This window comes from Fulmarus glacialis, unplaced genomic scaffold (assembly GCF_000690835.1).
Source record: "Fulmarus glacialis isolate BGI_N327 unplaced genomic scaffold, ASM69083v1 scaffold2088, whole genome shotgun sequence".
In the NCBI taxonomy this organism is placed as follows: Eukaryota; Metazoa; Chordata; class Aves; order Procellariiformes; family Procellariidae; genus Fulmarus; species Fulmarus glacialis.
The window spans coordinates 1-18,484 of record NW_009228733.1 but is presented as its reverse complement, the minus strand read 5'-3'; the positions used below and the strand labels follow the sequence as shown (position 1 = coordinate 18,484).

The 18,484-nt window shown below is 46.4% G+C and overlaps 2 protein-coding genes across 2 annotated transcripts; one reads left to right on the top strand and one right to left on the bottom strand.

Annotated features, from left to right (window-relative positions):
- Window positions 1-1,078: 1,078 nt before the first annotated feature.
- On the top strand, window positions 1,079-9,003 carry THUMPD2 (THUMP domain containing 2; the record flags this gene model as incomplete). The annotated part of the gene is given in 7 exon segments (XM_009583555.1): window positions 1,079-1,105; window positions 1,108-1,493; window positions 2,656-2,707; window positions 4,503-4,570; window positions 5,187-5,301; window positions 6,998-7,115; window positions 8,661-9,003. Coding segments are annotated over 7 exon segments (1,109 nt in total), but the record flags the coding sequence as incomplete, so codon positions are not given.
- A 3,851-nt stretch (window positions 9,004-12,854) lies between these two features.
- TMEM178A (transmembrane protein 178A) lies at window positions 12,855-18,352 on the bottom strand (the record flags this gene model as incomplete). Its single annotated transcript, XM_009583554.1, is given in 4 exon segments — window positions 12,855-13,096; window positions 14,350-14,487; window positions 15,301-15,424; window positions 18,217-18,352. Coding segments are annotated over 4 exon segments (640 nt in total), but the record flags the coding sequence as incomplete, so codon positions are not given.
- Between the last annotated feature and the right edge of the window lie 132 nt (window positions 18,353-18,484).

Sequence of the window (18,484 nt, the reverse complement as noted above, 5' to 3'; positions counted from 1 at the left end):
TTGTGCTGAAAATGGCTTTAAAATTGTTTGAAATAGATATCTTACCAGCTTGTGTTCTGCTGGTCCTGTACATATATGTGTATGTGTAACACCACCGCTTGCCCCCCCCAAAAAACCAAAACACAAAACCAAAAAAAAATCACCCTACCCTGAAACTGAAGTCCAGTTCTGGACCCCTTTTATGCATTTTAAAAGTGAGTCTTTTTTTTTTAGGCGAAGTGGATCCAGACATACATCCTGTATCACTTAACTGTCCAGTACACAGATTTCTTGTAAATCTCCGGTACTCAGGTCACATTCTCTGTCAGTGATGGAATAAGAATTCCAAGTAAGTGGATGGATATTTGCATGCTGGTGGGGTATTTTTTGGGAGATCACAGATGGCCTTCAGCTTTGAGGATCAAATTTAACCGTGATTCTAAATGAGGACTAGAAATACCTTTCTTGCCCCTCCCCCTGCCCTCCCTTGACCAGCTTCAAGGTTTTTAAGTGAATTGGCCTCTATATTCCTTGTGCCTCTCTTGTAGCTAGGTCAAGAGTCATAGTTGTAAGTCTAGGCGTGTGCCAGAGACTTTGCAGGATTGAAGGCAGGTTGGTGAATAGGAAGGAGAGATTTCCTTTTATAAAAGGATAAACTTGTGGTTTTTATTCAGAGCTGAATCAAAGTGATTCATGTTCATGACTATCTTTCAATCCTGGAAGAAGTGTCCCACATCTCTAATCCTGGACCAGGTGCTTTCTGCGGAGGATGGCATGGTAGGCTGGTCCTTCCATCCCTGGGAATGAGACTGAGAGGTGGTCTGATTTTCTAGAGCTGCTGAATTATTCTCCAGAATTCAACCCCTGCATGATTTAATCTTGGTTCTGCAGAGCTTGTAATCAGAGGGATGCCTGGGTCTTTGCTGGTGAGGTGTGTTTGGTGTTGAGAGCTCAGCTGTGCCTGCTGCTGCTGCTGTGGTTCCTGGATTCACACATTAATAAAATCTGAACACAGTCTCTATTAACAGCTGTTCTCAATGCATAGGAAAATCAAATGCTGAGACTGAAGTACTTAACCTGAAACTGCTTTTTCTTCCAGGGAAAATGCGGCATGAGATTAAAAGCTTGTCATTGAGGAACCAAAGTATTGGCTGGATGTTATCTCTGTCTGGAGAAACCTTCATGGGAGTGAGGGGAAAAAAGAAGATGTCTCTCGAGAAAACCCATCGCTTCTGAAGAGAAAATCAGAAGAAGAGACAAACATTGCAACTAAAAGGCAGAAAACAGAACAAGTGAGAGAGACTGTGTCTGAGGAATGTCAGGTGAAAGCTGGAGAGAGGTGTGTGGTACCAGAGAGGAAGAGCGATGAGGACTGCTGGACTGAAAGTAAGACTTCCTTAAAAGACCCTTCCAAAAGCAGTGGAGAGAAACCTATTGCGAATGAGCAGCTTAGCTTCAGTTTCAGAGTTTCTTGTTGTTGTAGTGGAGTGATTGCCAAAATACTTCCTTCACAGGTGTGCTAAAGTACCTGTGTTTTAAAACAATTTAGCAAAGGCGAAGGGAGATGCATAGTTTATTTGTCATTTCAATTGTGTGTTGTGTGTCTTAGAATAACTGACTGATCTAAGCTTTTCCTGTATTTTCTCAAAAAAGCCCTTAATCTGCATTTACCTTAAACAAGTGGAAATACAAGACTGTTGTTAATTTCTGGGCACTGTTACCCTGAATATTTTTCAAATCAATGCATTTTATTGTGGATAAGTAAAGGTTGAGGTAGCTGGGCTTGTGGAGTGAGCTGATTGTAGTTTACAGCTACTTAAAGGGCCATTGCAAGGACAGTGAAGCCAGGCTCCTCTCAATTGTGACAGACAGTGTAAAAGAAGAGCAAAAGACAGAACTTGCAGCTTCGGTGGGCTCTGGTTGGGTGTTGGGGAGAGCTTGTTCCCCAGGGGGGTGGCACAGCCCTTGGGGGGATGGATCTTGGTCGTTGGGAGAGAGTAGTGGTGTAGAGACCTCCAGGGGCCCCTTCCATCCAGCAGTCTTCTCATCTATAATATCTTTCTACTGTGAGGAAAATGAAAAATAAAAAAGAAACCCTGTATAGCTGCAATTTATGTAGATTTCTTTTACTTGAAGATAACAGTAGTTTAACTGAATGTGTTTTTTCCTGCTAAAGCTAGTCCCTTGGGAAGATGGGACACATGAGCCTGCCAACGCGAATGTTTGCTTAAATTTGTGCTGTGCGTTTGAACTCTCATACTCTGAAGGTAGGTAGAGCTTTCTAGATGCCATAAAAGCATTAAAATTGTGAGTTGCAGTTGTGCATTCACAGGTTTTCTCTTAGGTAATCTAGTTTACAGCCATTGGAAATATTTTCTGTGTGACATATAATCCTGAAATGATTATAACTTTTGTTGTACCTCGGGCAGGACTTGAACAGGCCTCCCACACTCCAGCTGATTGGTCATCATTTTGTCCTGCGGTGTGTTTGCTCTGCCCCTTGCTTGCTCACTCTGCCCTGTTGTACCTCTTCTGGTCTTTGTACGAATTGTTCTCCTAGAGACACTCTTTCTTTTCCCAGGTATTTCTAAGGATTGTGCAGTCAAGGCTGTGATCTGTAGTTTTCTTAATTGTGTTATTTTTACTGGCTGTTACTGTTCTTCCCCTTTGCCGGAGATCAGAAGAGCCATTGGCATAGCGCTCATGAAGCATTGTGGGTGGCGGGCTGGTGGGACCCTGATCTAGAGGTAATGGTGCTTGTCCAGATGGCCTGTTGCTGCTTCCAGAATTGCCCCCGATATCTTTTGTTTTGTTCTCTACTCCCTTTGCACACGAGACCATGGCCTCTCCCTGTTTGTCTTTCTGCTGCTGAATTTGACTAGAAATCATCTGTTAGTGCTGAGCAAAGCCTTTCGGTAGCCACTGTGTGCATGCCTTCCAGAGCACTTAAGCTCCAGTCATAAATACCTGAACGGCCAGCACAGGTCTATATGTGAGGAGAAGGATCCAGACAGGCGATGTCTCAGGATCTGGCATGCATAAAAACAGTTGGACTCTGTCTCTGTTGAAAATGGAGATCACCTGAGCCATTGGGCAGCTAGTTTGGCCTCTGTAGGGGAAGAGAGCGAGCAGCAAGGTTGTGTTCTTGAGGAACTTGACTTGAGAATGCCGTTTATGGAAGAGCCTCCTCCTAGACCCTGTCCCTGACAAGCAGCTTGCTTAAGGTACCCTCCACGGCGCGAGCTGTCTGGAGACCTTGGAAAGGACTCATTGCTCTTGACAAGCTGTTTTTCCATCCCTGTGCTTGGTATATGGAAGCTGCTCTCAGCACTGATGCTGGGAGTTCTGGGGCCTTCTGTAAAAGCTCCGAGTTCATCTACTGGCTCTGGTTTTCCCAGGCTGTACATCAAATACAGCTTTTTTGAGCCTCAAGTGGGGCTCTTGTCCAGATTTTTGCTCTGAAACCATTCAAGAGCTGAGGACTGGGGTATTTCAAAAGCATCATGTTTCTCTTTGGGCTTACTGGGGAGGGATTGCAGTCATGCAAGACCGGTCGGGGAGTTCAGTCGTCTTTTGGGATGCTCTCTGTGGGACAGGAGGACAATTTCTTTGAGCTGCCTATATTTCTGGAAGGATTACCCACATCTGCCTTCCATCTGAAATACTGCTTAGTGGCACTTGCTTTTTGTTGGTGTGTTGTTTTTTTTTTTTTAAAAAAAAAAAAGGCTGTGTGTGTGAATAGCTGAGCATTAGTAGCTAATACACAGTGAATAATCTCCTGGTCGGAGTATTTGGTCTTACAATTAAAAAATACCCATTCAACATTACAATAATTGGTTCCCTTGAAGATTCAAGTGCTTGTTGATGGATTCCTGACTGATAAAATCCCTTCCCAGCTTGCTTAAATATTAAATCCTCTTTAAAGTGGCATTGAGATTACCTAGTGTGATTTCTTCCAATTAATCATGATTGTCTAAAGCATGTGTTTTTGTGGTGATTTTAATGCCCCATCCTTTAATGCATGTGGACAGGGTTTGCCTTATCTGTGATTAGAGTGTGCTGTCACCTGCTGTTCAACCAGGTATCTGCTGTAATCCCAGGTCCTTCTCAGCAGAGGTGTTATTCTTTGTATGAATATATATGCCTAAATGGCAAGATTTTTCACTGTCTAGGCTTCAAATGTTGTTTGGGGTTGTTCTCCCAAGGGAAGACAGAAGCAAGTGTGATGTTTTCCACATTAATTTGGTACCAATATCCGCCTGCAGTCCAGTTGTAGTAATTTGTTTCCCTAAATGTCGCCTCAAGGGTGGATGCATTGATGTGTTGTCTTTAGTGAAACTATTAATGCTTTTTACTATACGCTCTTACAGGCAAGTCTGACCTGGTAAAGCAGTGATTATTGTTACCTACACTGGATTCAGTGGGAGTATGTAGGGTGATCTGTACATCCTCGAGTAAGCTTTGTCCTGGGAGAGGAGTCTGTCTTGTTTGGGATGCAATAATCCCTTTAGTTTTGTAGGCAGGTGCCTTTGTGCTGGATCCCATGTGTGGGCTAGGAACGATACTGCTGGAAGCTGCCAAAGAGTGGCCAGTAAGTATCACGGTCGCAATAGGCAGGACCTTTGCAAGACGGCTTGTAGTTGCATCAAGAAAAAGCTGTACCACAGTTATACCAAAGTCCATTACTGGAAAGCTGGAACCAAACTGATCTTTCTAGACAGTTGTTAAGTGTTCTAGTACAAATGTTCCTCCACAGTAATGTAAAACAAAGTTCTACATACTTATGCAAGTGGGTGCTGGGAACCCTGGATTTTTACTGCAGGGCAAGGCAACTATGGAGTTTTAAAACTGCCTGGCCTTATCCTGGGAACGGAGGTGTCCATGGGACAGTACAGTCAGTTGTCAGTATTAGAGGCAGTGTGGTTGTTTGTAGCTAGCTGGGGTCTTCCTGTTAGGACATAGCCTCAATATTTCTACAAGTTACAAGTGTCTTGAGCAGACTAGAACATGAAAGGAGTGAAGATAGCATATACTTCCCCCGTTCCTCTGTCCTCTGGGTCTGTGTATTGCTCTGTGTAATGGTACAAGATCTCCCAGCAAGGGGTTTGTCTTGGAAGAACTGTGCAACAAGGCAGTTCTGTGAAGGGTTTATAAAATAAGTACACCTGGTTATCCACTAAATTACTTTTCTCTTTTTGTCTGAACAGGAAGCCTGTTACTGGGGTGCTGATATGAGTGATTCACAGTTAGAGGGTGCAGATGTGAATATTAGGACTGCAGGCTTGATGGATAAAATTGAGTTACTTAAAGCTTCTCTGAAAGGTGTGTCTGTAGGCTTTCCCAGTGAGACATGTTTGAAATTTTTTGTGGTTCTGGGATTATGAAGGTAATGTAGGTTCTCTTGGTGGGATGTGTGGTAGAGCTAACTCTCAATAAATAGCTGAGTAGTGACTCTGTAGTGCTAGTGAACAGATAATTATATGTTCTCTCCCCCTCTGAACTTTGGCAAGAATAAACTCAACAGAAGGCAATGAAAATAATAATTGTCAGACATGGGCAGTAGTTGTCTGTCTTAATGGTAAACTTGTGAATAACACAAAGAGTACATACCATGTGACAGTTTTTTGTGTCTAATGGGAACACAGCAAGGACATATCCAGATAAAATGTTGCTTGTAACTTAAATGTACCAAATGAGTAATAGTGGGGACTCATTAAGCTCAGTGTTGAATTGTTGATGTTTCGCAGTAGGAGTATTTTAAATGACGATCCCTGGAAGAGAGAATTTGTTTGCTCTGAGTTTGTGAGCCAGTCTGGGGAGGAGGTAGTAATTTTATGACCTTATTCTGGAGCTCAGAGCCTGAGTCTAAATTAATCCTATACGAAATTCATGACAGACAAAAGCTGGGTGTTTTTCCCTGTGCATGGGTGATGAACTATGCATATTTTTTTACCTTGCAATATTTATTATTATTTCTTTTTTATAAGAATGTGTATAACTTTATTTCTTACTTAAACGCTGTGATTGGCCTTGGCTTCTACGATAATGGAAGGTACTTTGATGTTAAGCTTTTCTAATACTGAACAAGTAATTGGTGTCTTTGTTACTGGTCAGAAGCTGTTATTTCTGCATGTTTTGAGGACTGTAGGTAACTTGTCCTTCCATTTGTAGATAAAATAGTTGTGCTGCAAGTGTTGATCCAAGGATGGTCCAAGAACCATCTCCAGTCAGTTCTGGAAAGGCTGGCATAGAATCACAGCAGGGTTTAGCTGGGAAGGGACTGCTGGAGGTCTTTAGTCCTGTCATCTGCTCGGAGTGGGGCTAACCCCAGAGCTGGGTCAGGTTGCTCAGGGCCTTGTCCAGTTGAGTTTTGAGCATCCTGAGGGATGGAGAAGCCCTATTTTCTTGTTTTCTCCTGGCGGCCTCCCCCGTGGCCCGTCACAGCCTGGTATGTGGCTGGCCGTCATCACCACAAGGATGCAGTGCTGCATCATGGTCAAGAGAACTGACTATTCGCAGGATGCAGAAACTCTGGGGAGATACTTCAAAGACACTAGCTCTGACAGAATCCAAGTGATTCTGGCTGTAACCAGATTCTTGGGGGGGAAAAACGGGGGATGGAGAGGAATTTAACATGTGGTTCCTTGCCATTCATATGTGTGTATCTGAACATCTGTGCTAAGTAAAGTGCTTGCAAGCTTAGCTATTCTTTTGCATTTTGCTTGTAAAGATGTGCTGTGTGTTGAGAAGCAGCAGTTAGTTTGGAACGATGCATTCCCTGTTAGGAGAGTCGTACTCTCTGCAATTTAAACCATGCTCTCGTGCATTTGTCTCTTCCCAGTCTGCATTGGGTTGATGGCTTTGTAGTGCCATTTGTGAGGATAAGTACAGAAGGAGCTATGAATCTAGGTGCATAACCCACAAAAGAGCTGGCAGACAGTTTTGTAAGGTGGATGAGAGCATAGCTGCTGTTCATTTTTCAGATAGTCGGATGTAAAGACCTGCCTTTATTCTGCAGCATTGCCATTGCCTTCAGAAAGCTTTGACACTGTGATTTCGGATATTCCATTTGGGAAGAAGTTCAAGATCACAAAAGACATACAGCTTCTACCAGATACTCTCCAGGAAATGGAGAGGTAGGTGTGGCCTTTGACATGCTTGGGCTTTGGTGTAAATGTCATGATGGTTTGCGATCCTAAGGGTTCAGTCAGCTTCAAGTTTGCTTTATTCCACTCTCCAGCTCTGTAATCTGATCCTGTGCAGGCTGTGAAAGTCTGAGTCCTTTACTTGTCCCTTAGAGGCTGTTGTAGCTTGTCTTGCAAGCTGTAGAAGTGCTGATGGCAGTGCAAGCTGACAAGGAATGAGCTTCTTGTGTGAGCCACACTCACAAATACTCTTTACAAGGCGTGATGGTGACAGAAAGGAGAAAGAGGAGAGGATGACCTAGACAAACTTAAAGCATGGCCAGGCAAATAAAGCAATAATCCTTTCTCTATTGAGGTCTGCTTATATAAAATAATAGGCTTTCCTTTTGGGTTCACAACCAAGCTTTTACCAGTCTGCCTTGGCAAGAAGGATCTCAGACCAGAAAATGGCGGTATGCATTTTCCTTTCTGTTAACGTGTACTGGAATATCCAGCTAGCCACCTGGTCTGCTTTTAGATGCCTCCTTTCATCTCTCACCCTGTCATTTTGTGGCAGAGTTGAGCCAAGCTAATAGCTGGCTGCTTCTAACGGGCAGTTCAAACCATCTACCCCTTTGTTTCATTTCTTGGCTGAAAACAAGCCCTTTCTGCAGGGTTGGTCTTCAGCTGGTGTTGATCTCGCTCACCCAATGCAGGAATGTCGTAGGAAGATGGTGAAGAAGGTGAGGTGGCTCCACAGAATTGCAGGGCAATCTTATGTCAGCTTACAGTGACCATCCCTCCCTTTGACTGTGCTTGTCTTCTGGTCTCATTTGCTCTGTTGGGCCATCCTAAATATTTCCTTGGGAAGGAGGAGGTGAAGAAGGGACCATTACCATGAGAGCCCCATCAGTAAGACTGTTCAATCCACTTGCTGTGAACAGAGCCAGGATAGTCTTTTTTTCCCCTCTTTCAAGGCCAAGTGTAATGTTTGCTCACGTACTAAGAAAAATGGATTACAAACAATGGTTAATTTTTCTGTTTCCTGAGTTTGAAAGCCATTAAGGATCAGTGGGACACAGAAAGGACAGACCTTTTAAAGTTTCCAAAGGGAAAGGCCAGCTTCAGAATTGCCTTACCAACCTGAGAAGCTCTTGCTGCCCTGGGAAGCTGTTCCTCTGCAGACTGGTGGGAGGCTCATGCAACCCAAAAACAGGATTTGAAGGTGAAACTGCCCTCGATTCTTGGAAGAATACCAAGAGCGAAAAAACTGGGTCTATATTCCTTACTAACCCAATGGAAAGAACTCTTGAGGTTGGAAATGTTTGGGAGTCAGGATAGGGCCCAGTTCTCCCACTTATGAAGAGTTATGAAGATAGGGAATTTAAATTCCATTTGGAGATGTAGGTTACTGGGTTGAGCCATGACCCTTAACATGCTTAGGTGTTTTATCAAATGCAACTGGCATCTGAAGTGTCAGCAGTGTCGAGTTCTGCACAGATGAAAGAATGCCAGGCAGGATGAACACCTAACCTTTATTTTTCCTGCAATTGCCAGAGTACTTCATGTTGGAGGCACTATTGTATTGCTGCTGAGCCAAGATCTCCATAAGCGCATGGGTGGCATTACCAAATGTGCTGAAAATTAGTTTCGTAATGCCATTTCTGATGGTGCAAGTGAAACTACCACTGCAAAAGCCCTAAATATTGATGGGAATTCTTCCTGCTTGGTGAATGGTGCTGAAGAATCCTTTCTCAGCAGCAGACACATACATTTTGGGTCTCTGATGCCAGATGGCGTCTATGGAGTTAGTCTTGGAAAGACAGGTACTTTCATATACAAATACAGGAAGATCTCTACTGCTGGGAATCAGCAGGTTTCTTGCACAGTGCCGAAGTGAACTTGAATCCTGATACACTTGAAAAGCAGCATGGCGGTGATCTGGTGGAACCCTGCTGATCTGAATGAACCCTGTGCCATTTGTTAGCTCACCTAACTTTCTTTGGATGTCCTAAGACATTGCTTTTCTCCCTTCAGTTTTTAGGAGAGGTGGAAGATGCCTACTAGTGTTTCAGATGTTTTTACTGTAAAATACTGTAATGAGACGAGAGTCCTCAAATCCTTGTTTAGGCAAAGCCTCTCAGTATTGGGAGGAGTTTCTTTGGGAGAGAAAGACTTCATTTGTAGAACTGTGAAAACAAATGTGGTAATATTAAATGTAAATGGATTTTCACCTTCAGCAATATTTTCAGGAAGCACATCTTGTCTGAAGAAGTTCCCAGCTCTTTGAGGCTGAATATATGCTTTACCGTGTGCCTTACAGTCGTGTATTTTGTTTTAAAGCTAGTTTCTGATGAATATGAAATGTCACTATTGAGATCTCTTGGAGTGGAAAATAAACTATTTTCTGTGTTAATTCTTTGCAGCGTTTGCATGAGTCTAATGGGTATGCTTTAGCTTTTTATGGTGAAGAGACTTATTTCTATCAAAAATAATGCTTTTCCTCACTTGGTAATGTTACTCCAAGGGCACAATGTGGAAGGTGGAAAAACTTGCCAAATGGATGAACTATTAGAAGTGACTTCTACCTGCAAAGAAGCACATGGAAAAATTCTCCTGAAAAGAGAGAGGTCTTAGCAGTTCTTTTATTCTATGCAAAAGGTATTTGTGCAGGGGGAATAATCTAATTCAATGCTTTCCCATGGCTGCTGAGCTGACAGGAAAGTATTTTTATAGAGAATTACTGCAGATAGCTTTCAGATGCTATTTTGGGCAAGCATTTGCAACTTGGCAAGCTGTGATGGGCTTGTGCATTCTGTTCCTCTGCTGTAATTAGTACGGAGATACAATTAGTAATGTTTGGGTTTTTTTTTTTTCCTTTGGTTTTTTTTCTTGATTCTGACAAGGTGCTTTGGTTGGGTAAGGGAAGAGACTTCAATCTAATTCAAGAGACTAAAACTTATTGTTGTTAAGAACTGCTTGTGGAGCCCCCCCAACTTTATACAATGCTGAGGTGTCTTTTCTATACAGTTGTCATACCTGTGGGAAGGGGCCTCTGGTGGCCTCCAGTCTCCCCATTGGAGCAGGCCTATTGCCAATGCTAGATCACGTCAGCTGGGGCTTTGTCTAGCCAAGTCTTAAACCTCCAAGGATAGAGATCCCTGCCTCTCTGGGTGCGTGTCCCAGGGGACACCACCGTCCTGGGGGAGAAACTTACCTTATGTGTGAGCATCCCAAGCTGCAATCTGTGGCTGTTGTCCCTTGCTGCATTGTCTGACACTGCAGAAGTTTGGTTCTCATGTCTATAACTGCCTTTCAAGCAGTCACAGGCTTCTGATAGATGCCCCCTCCGCCTCCTTTTCACCAAACTACCCAAGCTTGGCTCCCTCCCCTCACAGGCACTGTGCTCTGGGCCCCTAACCATTTTTGCAGCCTCTGCTGGCCCCTCTCCTGTTTCCCCACATCCCTCCTGAACTGGAGGACCTAACACTGGACACAAATCCTGGTGAGGCCTCACCAGCCCTGAACAGAGGGGCTAAAAATCGCTCTTCTGGCTCTGCTAGCCATATGGCTCCTAGTGTAGCCCGTTTGTCTTACCTGCAATGGGAACATGGTTGTGGCTAATGGTCAGCCCATTGTCTGCTGTATCACCAAGCCCTTGTCAGCAGGGCTGCTGCCCAGCTTGAATCTCCCAGGCTGGCTGAATGCACGGGGCTGTGTCACCCCATGCACAGAGCTCTACTCATCTCCTCCTTGAACACCACAAGGTGCTACTTCTCAAGTTGACTGAGGCCCCTCTGGGCAGAAGTTCTGCCATTCATTATGGTAGCCACCCCCCCAGTTTAGTGTCACCCGTGGCTATTTGTGCTCTTCAGCCGAGGTGGAACCAAGTTAAACCTTCTTGGTGTTACATTAGATGTATAAACCACCTGGAGAGAGTATTTCTGCCTTGATCTGTGTATGACAAGACAACCACATTAACAGGTATGAGCTGACTCCAACAGGACCTAACTGTTTGCTGAGAAACACTGCTCTGTGCTCAGTGGTGAAGCCAAGCACAGAAATGCAGGGAAGGCTGGCCCCAAAGCTGTGCTTAGTGCTGATGCTGGTTTCTCCTGCCGTTGCTTCCTGGCATCTTGATTGCTCCCAGATCAATTGATCTGTTGGGTTTTAGAATACTTTGTATGGTTGTGTTTCTTAGCCTAATTTGTCACTGACTTTTTCTGCTGTCGTTTAATTGATGATTACTGCATTAAGGCAATACTTCTCTGTTCCACCACCCTTGCCTCTCACCTCCCCTTCCTTCCTCTCCCACCCCTTTGCCCTTCAACCAACCTTTCTCTCACATCTCCCTTCTTCTCTTCCCAGCCCTATGCTCACAATACTCTGTATCTGACCCTTTTCTCCCCCACCATTCCCTTTTGTGTTCATCTTATACCATCCATCCTTACTGCAGAATTGGCTTCTCTGATTGGTCTGCTCCGTCAGCAGTGTCTGCTCAGTTCTTGACAGAGCCCGTGCCCTCTGCAAGGCAGCCTGGGGGACCTTCCAGGGGCTTCCCTGTGCCCAGCAGGTGTGAAACACTGCTCTGGCAATGAATGTATGGATGCCATGCATCAAGGGCAACACTGGCTTTTAGGTGATGGCAGAGGGTTGTAGCATTGGATGAGTTGTGACAGATGCATCAACATAGCACGGAAGTCTCTTAATTGTGGAGACTGGCTCTGTCACTTTGAGTGCTGTCTGACAGAGCAGTGTGGTGCTTTCATCTGTTAACTCGCATGTCCCTGCCATTAAGCACTGGAAAATGCAAAGCTGCTCTCCTTCTAGCACCTCTCCATCCCCCTGTTGCCATGGATGGCTTCTTGGCCCAAGCAGCAGAGGTTCTCTGGGGCTCTAACTCCAGCATGCTGCAGTGCTCCATAGGGATGCTTAGTGCAAGCACTGTCCAGGCTACGACCCTCCTGGTTTATGAACTTTCTCTAGCTTGCAAGAGACACCATTTCCAAGCCTTGAAATTGCAGTTGACACAAATGCTTTTGACAGAGGCAGGTATTTTACTACAGATACTGTAGCTTGACAAATGCCTCATAACCAAGAGACCATCCAGGGATGGACAGGAGTAATTTAATCCTTCTCACAGTGCAGCTCAAGTGCTTAAAATGGAAATTGTGGTTATTTACAAATTACACAGGAACTTCATGTACAAAGGATACACAAAGAGACACAGGTACATGCTGATTTAAAAGAAAAAGGTCTGCTTGGACATTTTGGGAGGAGGGGGGCACCAAAGCCTTCCTTTAGGGTAAAGTGCAGAAGGTGCTAAATTAAAACATTACAGATGATGTCCTGAGGAAGGGGGTATGATTCTGACTAGGATTCATTTGGCAACAGTGACTTTTCCTTAATTTCTTTATGTACAGATCCTTGAAAAATAGAAATAGCCCTAAACTCTTACAGCACTTTCCTCCCCCTTTTACCTACCAGTGCAAGTATCTTCCTCTCCATGGACTTGGCATGCTGAACTGAAGCATCTGATCCTGAGCCATCTCTGCCCTGAGAGCTGTCTCCTTTTCAAATCTCTGCTGGGCAGTATGGTTTTTTAACATGATGGTCAGATTTTGAAGAATGAGATTTCCAATCAGTGCTTGGAATCCTGAGTTTAGTTTTCTCTTCACTTCTGCTTCTTCGAGTAAGTCCTGAAAAATACTGTTCAGCCATCACTGAAGGGTGTTGGTGGCAGGTGGGCAGTCATACAGAGAAGTGTCTGGTGGACTTCAGCTGCATAATGTTACCCCTGTTAACAACACGGTAAGCTGTGCAAAGACATCTGGCTGCTACTGTAAATCCCAGACTGCACCAAGCACAAAATACAGACTAGGTGTATCCATGTTCTACATCATCAGGAAGACTATAGACGAATGTGGGGAGGTGGTTTAGGTCATATGATATGCTGGCTGCATAAGTGCACAGAGATATAATGCAAAATATTCCTGTAAATGAAGTAATCGCATTGTTATTTTGAGATGTAGCATAGCGTGAATAGCAAAATCAGTGTTGGGCCTTACTAATCAAATACCTTGCACCCAGCTTTGTTGGTATAAGTTGTGTTGAGTAGCACACAGATGATAATTACCAGCATTCATAAAGTTTTCGTGTATTACCCAGTTATGCAAGGCTAAGCCCTAGCTCTGTGGTTGTGAATTGCATCCAGCAAACTTCTTGGTTGCTGCTTTTAAGAATAAGAGTCTCCTCTGACTTCAATCATGCCTGCCCTTCAGACAGAGCAAGGTAGCCAAAGCCTCCATCTGTGATCAGATCTGACCCACGGGACGCAATCACATCACGCAAGCTGATGTTGTAATGCCAAATCCCCTCTGCGGGAGCAGAGCCTGCTGCACGCCTCAGAGCAGCCGGGGGAAATTGTTTTGCGTGTGCTGTGTGTAATCTGATCTGGAGGTTATTGAGCAGGTAATCTGCCTCCATGGGCGGCCCTCCACATACCTCTGCAGAGCAACCGTTCAGGCTAAATCCCTCTCCAGCGCTCTGCCGACACCTTTCTCCCAGCTTAGGATTTTTGTTGGGTCACTTTTCCTTAAGTGTTTTCATTAAGCTATGTTTTTCATTAAGCAGCTAAATTAGCCATGCACAATGAGCCTTTCCTCAGGCCTGTGCATTCCAGATGTATTAAAAAAATATAGCTGTGCTTGCATTACAGCTGCTCAAATCAAAATATTTCCTCTGGTACAAGAGAAGGTGTTGTGCTTAGCCTTATGAGTTTGGATGGTTCAAACTCATGCTGGCTTCATGTTCGCAGATTTTACCTTTCCTCCCCCTTTAAACAACCTCTGATTTTATGACTAAGACTTTTTTTTTTGAAGTATTCCCCTTTCCTACCTCAGTGTTAAAAGAAATATTTAGTCCACCATCAAGGACTGCAAACTGCAGCAGGGGACCATTCTGTTCTGGAGAAGAGAGAGAGCGCTTCGCATGTAAAAAGGAGGGAGCCGTTGTTTTAGCCCCGTGGTCCTTTCCTGCATGAGGCCTAGAGCATTTATCACAGGTTTTTTGTTTCTAATTATTGGTTATTCCACTTGTATGAGTAAGCGACTTGCTTCATGCAAGGCACAGTAACTGAAGATCAGAAGGAAAGGCATGCTCCCCTTACTGGCAGTGCACACTGCCTACCCAAGGGAAACCTGGTTAAGCCTTCATCCATAATTAGCGTGCTAGAACAACACATTACCTGTCGTCAAGAGCAGCAGATCTGCAATGTGCAGAGTGAGGCTTTCATCCCAAAAGAAGCTGACTGCTGCCACGACGCACCTGCAGAGAAGAACAGCTGCAGCCATGCCCAGGAATCCGGCCGTGATCCTTCTCAAGTCTGTTTCCTCCAGACCCAAGAAATTAAGAGCGGGTGTTACCACAGACAAGCCTTCCACTGTAGGAGGAAGTGGAGGGACACCTAGAAATAGCCACGAGTGCAGCTAGCCTGTGCCAGGCAGACCCACAGTAGGAGCAATCCCAGACATACAAGTGAGTATTTGTAAGTAGAAAGTGATCCTGTAGCAAGGCTGCTACAAACTAGTGATTTTGCAGTTGTGCTATAAGCTATTATATGAACCATATAATCATACAGCTTCAGCCATATGACCTTCAGGATGTGGGTGCAGTGTGGTTTTATGCAGAAACACCATGATGCACTTTGTTCTTATTTCCTTCTAGAGTTTAAATTTAAAGTAACTTGGATGGACAGAAATGCTCTGGTTTCTAAATGCCGGGGAGTTTCCATGCAGACAGGTTCTGCCATAATTGTTTAGCACGTGGCTTCTGTTGTCAGCTTCTGACAAGTCTCCTGCTGGACCTTTTCTGGTGACACCAGAACGCAGGTTTTCAAGCTGGTGTCTGCAGACCCCTGGAGAGGCGAGGGGAGAGGTGATCTGCCTGTGAAAGGCAGCTAAGAGCAGGTTATATTTAACAAGCTTAAAAACCCTTGTGTGTGATGTTCACACTGTCCTGGACCAACCATAGTGGCCTGCAAGTAAAAATGAGGGTGAAAATTGCTGATGTCTGGGCCCCAGTTGGATCCTGCCTCCTCAGGCCCCTCCTCTGCAAACTAGTGTCTCGTTGTGTTTTTCACGTGAAAGGGAGAGCATGAGCCGTGGGCCTCGCCAGGGAGGAGTGGGCCGTGCTGAACAGTTATGGAGCAGATGCCATTTGTCCTGGTGGATCATCTTCATTGGGTTGAAGGGGATGTTGCACAAGTGTACTGGCTGGGGAAGACTGGTACTTGGTAGCAGCGCGTCTCTGAGTGATGCCTGCTGGAGAGGAAGATGAGGCGTTCCCACACCAGGTAACCAAAAACAGCACCGGTCTCCCCTCCCAGCGCTGGGAATTAACTCCCTTTCCCACAGCTAGTCCTTGTCACCTGTCCTCCTCCCCATCTTTTTACCATCTGCTCAACTCCTGCACACCCTTTCCCCCCTAAGTAATCAGCTCTGCCCAGCTTCTCCCAGTAACAGCACCCATGTCCTGGATCCTCCGGAGACCACCAATGGCCAGCAGCACTCGTAAAACATTATCTACTACACGGGAGCCTGACTTCTTTCCTCCCCCTTGTCCCTTCCAAAAGGGTACTGTTTCTCTCTGAAAGACAGATGAGTATTTCCACACAGATACGTAGAAACATGGGGAAATGCTTACTACTGAGCTGCCAAGCAAAGGCCATCAGTGTTTTTCCTCTCATGCTATAGTCGTGCCTCTCCTGGCAAAGACAAAACCTTCCCAGAAAAGGCCTGTGCTGCAGCAGGAGAAACAATGCTCTGACTAATGCAAAATCACGGGCAGGAACCCTGCGTGCTGGGAACTGGCTATTGCTAACTTCTCCCAAGCAGCCCGTGCTGGCTGGTGGCAGTGCTGGCTGAGCCACGGAACTTGCGGGGGAGAGAGAAGGAAGGGGGAGACAGGCTGGGTCTCACATAGGCTTTATTTTTTGCAAGGCGGGGGCAGGGGCTGGGGGGAGAGGAAAAAGCAGTGCAGGGGTCTGACTGGGTTCCAGTTGCCACATGCTGCACCACCGATCGGTATCCCCAAAGGGCAAACACCACGGAGACGTGCCCTACCTCGCCCCTGCAGCCATTGCTGCCCTGGGGCACCATTTCCCAAAAAAAAAAAAAAAAAAAAAGACTCCCACATTCTTTGCAAAGCAAATGCCAGCATGAGCTGTCACTGGCACCTTGCTCCTCGGTGTGACGCCACGGAGGTGGCTGCTTTAAAAGAGTCTCGGGCTGTGCAGCCACTTACAGATGAACTAGGCATGCAGTGCAAAGGGTCTCATCCTGCATGGGTGCCCCTCCTTGAGCCACGGTGCTGGGTGCTTGGGAGGGTGGAGCTGGGCTTGCTCAGCTGAACGGGGAGCAACCAGCAAAAGGTATCCCAGAACAGACAGGAGTCAGTGTGGGATGCCGCAAGGAAGTGGTACCCAAAAGATGCTGGCTGTGGTCGGGAGGGGGCAGGGGACAGACTCTGGGGAGGTGTTAAAGAGGAGGAGAGCATGGAAGAAGCCAGATCTTCAGACTGTTGACATCATGCTGGAAAGATTTATTTTCTTTTTTCTGTGAAGCACAATGTGGGTGTTTTTACTAGAACAGAGGAAGCGCAGGCAGCTGCGATGGATAGAAAGCAGGATTTCAGGGGAAAAATAACCCTGCTTGCTTCATTCATAACCATTTCTACCCAAGCAGAACTTGGCAAGGACATAACACGGGAACAACTATAACCCATTTCCCCTTCAATGAGATAAAAATGAAGACTGAGAGGCAAGAGCAGGTGGGTGACAAGGTTATTGGTGCTCCTCAGCAGGATGTCTGTTAGCCTTTCTGGACAGAGCTCAAACTCCCTGGCATTTCCTTCTGTAACTCATTCAGAGCTGCTACTACTCCCGAACTTGTCACAGAGCCCAGTCCCCTTGGATCGTCTCTCAGAGCAGCTGTGGCAGCCCTGTCCAGCTAAATTACACCTGCTGCTCTTCCGCAGCAGAAAGCAGGAGAGCACACCAAAAACCTCAGTCATGCGCCAGGAAAAATCACAGCGGCCTGAATCGGATTCTGGCAGGTTTGAGACCATTTTACTTGTGAGAGCAAAAGTAATAAAAATGAAGCCAAGGACAGGGATGTGCAGCCCAGGGCAGCTCGAGGGACAAATGCACTGACAAACACTATGCAGTTTCACAGCCATCACTGCTACACCTGCCAGAGCTCAACCCCCCTCAGCTCGTTCTCTGCTCTGATAATTACATTGAAATGGGGCCATGCCCAGCTCCACATCCGCACTCACCTTCTCAGCAGGCAGGACGGTCCCCCATGCTAACATCCTTGGCAAAGCAGGCAGGAGCAGCGAGCAGACTGCATCTTTGTGCCCAAAGTTGCCCCTCATCCCACTCTTTTTATTTCATCCATCAGTCACTAGCAGCATGAGCGTGGTGGTAAAAGCGGTGCCCGGTTTGCCGGCACAGAGCTCAAGAGGTGCCCTAGGACCTACATGCCGCAGAGCCACGCTCCAGGGATTGCACATCTGGGGTTCCCACAGCCATCTGGCGTTCCTCACAGCCATCTGGCACTTGTTCCCTGCACAGAGAGGGTGGGGGGCACAGCTGGGGATGGAGGCAAGCACCCACATGCCTCCTCCACGCTGGAAACCCATATGCAAGATGGGAGCGGAAGCGGGACTGGCAGCGCTGGTCTAAGAGGAGAGAGGGTGCACACTTTATTCCGTGGGGACATGCACAACACTCCAAAAAGTCACAAAATAAGAGGAAGCGGTCCTGCGGGTGAGGGGAATACATTGCCCAGCCAGGGTGAGTTGGATGGGTGCACACAGATGCTGCGCCAGTGGTGCAGGGGACTGGCAGGTGCACAGCATGGTGCAGATGTGGGGACATCCATAACGTGTGGTTCCCATGCCCTGCAGGGGATACCCAGCAGGAGCCGGGCAAGGGCCCCAGGAGCTCCCGCGGGAGCTGGCACCAGAGGCTGCGGACAACCGGGCAATGCTGGGATCCCGGTGGGTTCCCAGTTTTGTGTAGTGGAGCAGGGAGCACCGAGTTCCCACGCACCGACGTGCCGGGAAGTGCCCTGTCCCAAGCTAGAGACCCGGGGCTGGTCACTAGGGGAGAAGGGAGGTGGTCCCCGGTGTACGGGCACAGCATGGGGGTGCGGTCCTTGGGCTCCGGGTGCGGCAGGGGCCCCAACCTGTATGCACAGAGGGGCTGGCTCTGAGGCGGGGTCCCCAGCTGCATACACAGGGGCTGGTGAATTTGCGGGTCCTCAGCTGCAAATGGGCTCCGGGGATGGGTCGCGGTTCCCGTTCCAAGGGGCTGGCTC